We start from the raw sequence: 8,352 nt of genomic DNA, 5'->3' as shown, positions 1-8,352 counted from the left end.
TTTAATACCTAACGAAAACGCACGCATTGCAGAATTATATTGCTTATTAATATTAATTTCGGTATTATATTATATCGGTAATATACATATTTATAACATATTAAAATTAAAATATTAATATTAATATTAAAATATTAATATGTATAAATAAAATAATAAAGTAAGATATTAACATCGAATTCGAATAATACATTGACCCTTATAAGCTATTGATGAAATTAACTTTACGCTAAAGTTTGGATCTAAATTGACTGCAGTTTATCGCAAGAATATTTTAGCATTAAAAAATCCAAATTTTAGAAATAATAGTTATTTGTGTAACAAGTGCGAGAAGTTGAGAATTGGACACGAGTGCGGAATGGACGCACGAGCCGAAGGCGAGCAACATACATACATATGTATATACATATATATATATATATATATGTGTGTGTGTGTGTGTGTGTGTGTGTGTGTGTGTGTGTGTGTGTGTGTGTGTGTGTGAGTGTGTGTGTGTGTGTGTGTGTGTGTGTGTGTGTGTGTGTGTGTGTGTGTGTGTATATATATATATTAAAGATGTATCTTGCGTAATAAAATGTAAAAGTAAATCACAGAACGTTTTCGCGCGTAAGTGTTACGCTGGCCAATTTCTCGAGAGAGAATCGCCGCCTATTTTTTCCTCATTAATGCATGGCTATATATAAATAAAAGATCTTGCTCGAAAGAGTAGCCGTGAAAGCCAATTCGGACACCAGTCGTAGCCAAGCGATACGTTTAATAACAGCACTTTCACGATGCTCGGAGCTCATCGTAAATCAACCGTATTCCACCTGCGCTATCGCTCCGTCGAATCTGATTCGTCCACTTTCGTATAACTTTTTGCATTCTAGGGCGGGGCGATTTCCTTAACCCATTTCCTGACTTTTACATTTTTTTCTTCTTTTGCCTTCTAGTAGGAGATCTTACAGCGATATAATCTTCGAAATTAATCAGGTCAGATCGAGTGTACACGGTACTTCGTGAGTCGCACGCGATCTCGACTCTCGACGAGTGCGATTCTTTTTTTTATCAGAGGCATCTTGATTGCGTCTCGTTTTTTCCTCTCCTTTCGACTCGTTACATTTCTAGTATTGAATATCCCGGTTAAATCGCAAGTTAAAGAGTAATGTCACTTTGTGATAAAAAAATCGTGTGTGTGTGCGTGTGTATAACCATTTTTAATTTCGCAACTCAGCATGGGTAATTGTTATAAACTCAAAGAGGATTTACCTTTTCAAATTCTTTATATGAATTCGCGTAATTTGCTCGAAATAAACTCAAAAAGAATTCCTTTTTGATATTTCAAAAAGACTGCGAATGCTAATAACACGACGCAACGCGACTATCATGCATCAGTATCTTTTCGTAAGCAAAAATCCTCACGCGCGACGCGCTAGGATATAAAAGGCGAGCCTGTGAAACAGTTAACTCTAATATTCTTCGCTGCAGATCAACTTAAGTAATACCTCTGATATCACACAGCAAAATGCATTAGCTAGTAAAATACATGATGGCTAGTACATTTTATGTTCTTTCTGATGCAGAAACTGGATCAGAAGTTTGTTAAATCCTTTTTGGATAAATTATAAAGAATTCTTTCTTATTCTTCTTCAGATAAAAATAGCGCTTAGATAAAGCTCCATTGGAATAATATCTAAAGCATAATTACGCATTTATCGCGAATTTTTATGGAGTAAAAAAAGAATTTTGTTGACTATCTGAACAAGGACTCAGAATTGAACAAAGAAATAAATTCCTTCTGAATTTTTTTCAGAGCAGAAATGGTACGAAAAAAGAATTTATTTCATAATTCGGGAATTCAAAAACAAATTTTTTTTTAAATTCTCTTTTGCTATCTAGAAACGGCTCGCGACTAAAAAATTTCAATGAAAGTTCTTCTCGTGAGAACAATCGGTTAGCAAATCACGGTCGCAATTTACAACAAGTACTTAAATAAATTAATCTTATGTCGTATCCCCAGTTTACGATGAGATCAACGTGGGACAATGTAACCCTTTCGCGTGTCTTTGAGCGTTGTATCTCCCTTTTTTCAAAACGTGCCACATAAACTGCGGGTAAAAAAATGTCTGTTATTCAGAGACTGAGGAGATTTAATGCCGGAGCGGAGAACAACAAAACGCGACGCGATGTCGAGTGCGGGGATCAGCTGAAATGACTCACGAAGCCGGATACAGGTTCCGTCGTGCGGGCACTCACACACACGTGTCCCGTCGGACATGCCCCGTAAATCGCGGCGATGATTCCTTTTCTTTTCTTTTTTTTTGTCACAACTGAAGCGTCATCCGCATCGCACTGCAAGGAACATGGCTGATAGCACCTGATATTGACGCCTATATATACGGCAGTTGCGAATGTACCTTTGCGCTAAAGTCCGTTGCGTTTGTTCGCGAAAAAATAAGAAGACGATGTAAATAACAAGAGAAAGAAAGAGAAAAAGAGGAGAAGGGAAAAAAGAGATTTGTATATACTTATCGAATAGTCTCTTCTCTTCTCGCGTCTGATCGCGCACTTTGGAAATGCTGATGCAAAAGTTCCCGATCATCCCTTCGACTTTTGAACTGTAAACGACTTATTAAATTAATGCAACGAGAAATAAAACGTACAAGATCAATAATATTTTTTTTCTGCAAATGAGAGAATTATTTCTTTATGCGTATTCAGAGAAGCGAGAAGTGACAAAAACTCCGATAAGCGTATAATTGACGACTTTTAAATCTGCCAACAAATTTCTCTTCAGGTTCTTCAATATTACAATAAAAGTTTTCTTTCTTTCTTTCGCCAATGAAAAAATTTCGTGATGCTCGAATGTTCGATACGAAGAGAAATTAAGAGAGATTATACGGTAAGAATCGTTTTTTTCTTTCTGTTTTCAGATTGACTATCGGGACGCAAAATGGTATCGAGGCGGAAGATACTTTCGCGTTCGCGAGATAATCTCGTGGAGTCGCAGTACGAGGAGCAAGATGAAGAAGACATATGGTATAACTTGGATAAATTGTACAAGGTAATCTTTATTTGTCTTATTTTTTGATTATATATATTAAAAAATAAAAAAATTATATATACATATACAGGGTGTCCGAAAAATCGCCTACTCCACTTCGGGAGGTGATTCGGGACCCAAAAACAAGCAAAAAAGTTCATACAAACATAGGTCCGGAAATGAGCCGTTTTCCGAGTTATAGCCATTTTTATGTTCAAAAATCGTAATTTAGAATCCGCTTGGCATCCCTCTTTCTTAATTATTTCTTAAATTAAAAATTTTTATTTTTAAATATTTTTAATTTTTTTAATTTTAATTTTTTTATTTTTTTTCAATTTTTCAATATTTGTAAATACGATTACATTATTTTTAAAAGAAATCAGTTGTTTTCACGGCTACTTGAAATCAGTTGTTTTCACGGCTATTCAAAATCAGTTGTTTTCACGGCTATTCAAAATCAGTTGTTTTCACGGCTACTTGAAATCAGTTGCTTTCACGCCTAGTCAAAATCAGTAAGTACAATAAATCACGGCTTTTCAATAAGTTTCAAATTATTATTTAACAACACCTTACTTTTAGGTTGTATCTAATCTTTCCGTATTCATCAATGGATCGTTTAAGTTTTAATGAATTAGCTGATATGCATCTTATGTATGGTCTTGCTCAAAGTAATGCTGCCGAGGCAAGAAGATTAGACATCCAGTCTTTTCCAAATCGAGATGTACCGGGAATAGCGTCTTTTCGAAATGTAGACAAAAACTTGAGAGAATTTGGTAATTGTAATTAAAAAAAATTGAAAATAAAAATTTACGATTTTTGAACATAAAAGTGGCTATAACTCGGAAACGGCTCATTTCCGGACCTATGTTTGTATGAACTTTTTTGCTTGTTTTTGGGTCCCGAATCACCTCCCGAAGTAGAGTAGGCGATTTTTCGGACACCCTGTATATAGGTATATATATACATATATACATATATATATATATATATATATATATATATGTATGTATATGTATATATGCATGTGTATATAAAATTTTTATTAGGCATATAAATGTATGAAATAAATAATATACAAGTTAAGAAATAATTGGCTATGAGAGCCGACGCAGGATCGAATATGCGGAAAAATTATATTTGCAGTCAAAACATTAAAACATTAAGATCAATCAAACGTTTCGGCCCTAAATCGGGCCCTAACGCGTACAATGGTATCGCAATCTGCATATGCGTGCATATCCGATATTGTAATCAGCCCATTGCGATACCGCGTCGTTGCGTTCACATTAACTTTTATATGAGTCACTGAAGAGGGCCCGATTTAGGGCCGAAACGTTTGATTGATCTTAATGTTTTAATGTTTCGACTGTAAATTAGTTATTTGTGTAACAAGTGAGGTAAGATGAAAATTCCCGGGTGCGGAGTTTACGCACGAGCCGAAGGCGAGTGCGGTAACCGCACCCGGGAATTTTCATCTTTACACACGGCTTACACTCCCTATTTTATGTTGCAAGTGCCTGGAAAGTGGTCTATCACGCACGCGTAGCGTGCGTAATGGGGCACTTTCCATGCACGTGTTGCATAAATAATTTTTCCGCATATTCGATCCTGCGTCGGCTCTCATAGCCAATTATTTCTTAACTTGTTTTACTCAGAGCCTACCATATACGTTTGTTTAAATAATATACAGGTTAAATATATAGAAAACGCAAGTAAATTATTAAGTTCTTTATTTTTTTCCCCAAAGCATTTCTATCAAACCTATAAAATAACAATACTAAAATAAAATTTGACATTAATATGTACGTCTTTCTTCATTAAGTAATGACTTCCCTGTTTTCATAAGTGATGCAATACTTTTGATCGGTACTGTATATAATAAATAAATAAATAAATAAATATGTGTGTGTGTGTGCGTGGAGCATTTTTGCTGAAATTTTCGCATTTTTACCCTACTGCAATAATTTTGACAATTTTTTTCCGAGAAGTATTCTGAAAAAGAGAAATTACGTATTTTTTTATTTTTCGTCTACGATCAATATTTACAACAATGTGATTTTTGTAAAAATTAAATTTTTTGGTGATTACTTTTTAAAACTTTTTAAAACTACTTTAATATCTTGGAAATGTTCAATCCTGTCAAAAAATGACTCCAATGAAGTGCAGTTTAAAACGAATTACATGATGTATATATTCTTTTTAATTTTTATAGAGTCTAAAGTTGTGTTATACGATGTTAAAGAGGAAAAAATTGTTGTTTGTAAAGTTCGCCATTTTTTTAAATTAAAAATAAAATTTATAAAAATTTTATTGTAAATTACGAAATTTTTGAGACGTTTTGGAATATGGCAAGATTTTTTTTCAAGAAGTTTTACCTAATTGAAGTTTTTAATCTGCTACTAACGGATGCATTGTAACTATTTTAGTCCGAATAATGCCGAATTCAGGTTATTCAAAAATTTCAATATAGGTAGAAACACTTCTTGAAAAAAATCTTGCCATGCTCCAAGAGGTCTAAAAAATTTTGTAATTTCCAATAAAATTTTTATACATTTTTAATTTTAATTTTAATTTTAAAAAATGGCTAATTTTTCGAAAAACGTTTTCCTCTTTAACATCGTATAACAATTTTAGACTGTCCAAAAATTAAAAAGAATATATACATCATGTAATTCATTTTAAACTGAATAATTTCATCCGAGCCGTTTTTCAATACCATTGAACATTTCCATGATATTAACGTTTTAAAAAGTAGATTATATATGTGTTATATCGAACAATTCAATTTTTACAAAAATTACACTGGCGGAAATATTGATTGTAGGCCCAAACTGAAAAATACGTGTCTTTTCTTTTTTATAATATTTCTCGGAAAAAAATTGTTAAAATTGCAGTAGATGAGTAGAAGTAGAGATGCAGTAAAAATGTGAAAATTTTAGCGAGAATGCTCTGTATATAATATAGTTCACATCATGTACAAACTTGTTACTGCACTAGCTCATCTTTCGCTCATCTTACATTTGTAGGATCACATACAAGAGGTCTTAGATAAATGGAATCAGATAGACGACGAAATTTGGGCGAAAGTTATCGTCTTTGAGAGAAATAGACGGGTTGCGAAAGCATATGCCAGAGCGCCTGTCCTCACGATAAACGGTTCGAATGACGGATTTGACGGATTCAGGTACACACGACTTTAAGATACGATTACTTAGCCAGCGTCTTGTAAGATTTTTGTAATTTAATATACAGAATTTTTAATTATATATCAATACCAATATGAATATGGAGTCTGAGATAAGAAAAAAGTGCTATAAAAATACAGTTTGTTTAATTAAATTTTACTGATTTTACATTATCTTTTGTTGAAATATACTCGATAATATAATTCTCGATAATTATTCTAATAAGAATGCTAACGATTTTTCATATCAAAAGATGTATAATCCAACTCTCTTAATCTCTTATTTAACAACTATCTATTAACCGAAAGAGGGTGAAAATAAAATAAATACTAATACTTTTTGAAGTGATGTACGTTATAAATATATTACATAAGTTAACATTTAGCATTGTACGGGTTGATTTACAGGATAGGACTTTGCGGATTCGATAATCCCATGCGAGACCCAAAAACGGAGGAGGCCAAGCGTCACATAAACCAGGGAGTTAAAATAAAGATGGACGAGCAGGGCAACATTCTCATCAAGAGATTATGTAAAAATAACGTATATGTGAAATCGACAAATCAGGAGGACAACGCGATCGGTCCGGAGATTATACGAAATTCGCAGGGTGCACTCGAGCACGAGAAACCCGGAAAGGTAAGTCGACGTTATAATGTTTCGCAGTTTCTAAACCGTCTACGTTGGATTTCTTTCGTGAAATATTTATCGGCGAAAACATCAAAATGGGTTAATCGCGTGAGGGGTGGGGTTTTCAACTACTCTCGCCTACTTCCAATTAATAACAATAATAATAATAATAATAATAATAATATATATATATATATATAGGCTGTGAGATAAGCTGTGAGGTTAGAAGATAGTGCAATAAGATATAATTGTATAATTTATAATAGGATTTTTGGATATTTGTGTATACGTGGATTGAATGCAAGTATGAGAGATTAAGGATTGATTGTAACCAAGTCCACTTTCTGGCTGTATTGCTAAAGTTAATAAACATATATATATATATATATATATACAATATATCTTATTGCACTATCTTCTAACCTCACAGCTTATCTCACAGCCTATTGACATTCTATATCTATCTTCTTTTTCTTTCGCATTTCTTTCCCTAACAACTTTCAACAATACCTCCGCTTTGGTGGTGTCCAATTTATCGTTCCAAAGTTTTTCCAATCTTTCCTTACTATCATCTTTTCCTAATACAGTAAACCATTCCTTTGTCTCAATACAATCCTCTACGTAGTGTTTCATGCTATCCTTACCTTTGTTGCAAAAAATACACATCCGTTTCTTCTTTTCTAACCAATACCTATTACCTGATTCTAAGTTACCGCATCTTAAATTTAACAGAGCTCTGATACTATCCCCAAGGTCTTGCCTGTCTAAATTATCCATCCTTAAATAGCAGGGACCTCCCAAATCGTTGCTCAACTCCTTGTATTTCTTATTATACCTTGATTCTAAAATTCTATTTATATCACACGTACGTGGAAAGTGGCCCATTACGCGCGCGCCATCTGTGTGACAAATAGCCAATTCCATACACGAGTCAAAACAGTGCGGTAATGTAACATTACCGCACTGTTTCTTCGAAACTGTGCGGTAATGTAAACATTACCGCACTGTTTTGACTCGTGTATGGAATCGGCCATCCGTCGCACAGATGACGCGCGCGCAATAATGGGCCACTTTCCACGCACTTTGTAATATAAAATAGGGAAATAGTCGCCTTCGGCTCGTGCGTCCACTCCGCACTCGTGTCCAATTCTCAACTTCCCGCACTTGTTACACAAATAACTATTTCCTCTAACTGCCTCTGAACATCCTCATCTCTATTCCTCATTTCTTTACCTAGATTCCTCCCCTTCCTTCTCAAGGCTTCCACAGCCACTACACTCCACCCATTCCTATTAAAATATTTCTCCCTTTCTTTTCCATATCTATCATCCATTCCATCCATTCCATCCATTTTGCTTTCTTTATCTAACACTTTTTAATACACCTTTCTTCACTTGCTTCCCTGACCTTATCCTCAAACTTCATGGCCCTAATTCCCCAACCTATCCTTAGTTTGCTCATTCCTAGTTAATAATAATAATAATAATAATAATAATAATAATAATAATAATAATA

General features: G+C 34.0%; 1 protein-coding gene across 4 annotated transcripts in view; it reads left to right on the top strand.

Annotated features, from left to right (window-relative positions):
• Positions 1-8,352, top strand: part of LOC112452219 — a 28,200-nt gene that overhangs the window by 9,693 nt on the left and 10,155 nt on the right. For all 4 annotated transcript variants that reach the window (XM_025012335.1, XM_025012332.1, XM_025012334.1 and 1 more), the window contains exons 2-4: positions 2,913-3,043; positions 6,049-6,206; positions 6,615-6,846. In XM_025012335.1, the coding sequence (XP_024868103.1) occupies positions 2,933-3,043; positions 6,049-6,206; positions 6,615-6,846 (501 nt within the window). In that variant the 5' untranslated portion in view covers positions 2,913-2,932. The remainder of the gene's footprint in view (positions 1-2,912; positions 3,044-6,048; positions 6,207-6,614; positions 6,847-8,352) is intronic.

Source organism: Temnothorax curvispinosus, unplaced genomic scaffold (genome assembly GCF_003070985.1).
Source record: "Temnothorax curvispinosus isolate PA1 unplaced genomic scaffold, ASM307098v1 QBEX01003057.1, whole genome shotgun sequence".
Lineage (NCBI taxonomy): Eukaryota > Metazoa > Arthropoda > Insecta > Hymenoptera > Formicidae > Temnothorax > Temnothorax curvispinosus.
This window is presented reverse-complemented; position numbering and strand designations above follow the sequence as displayed.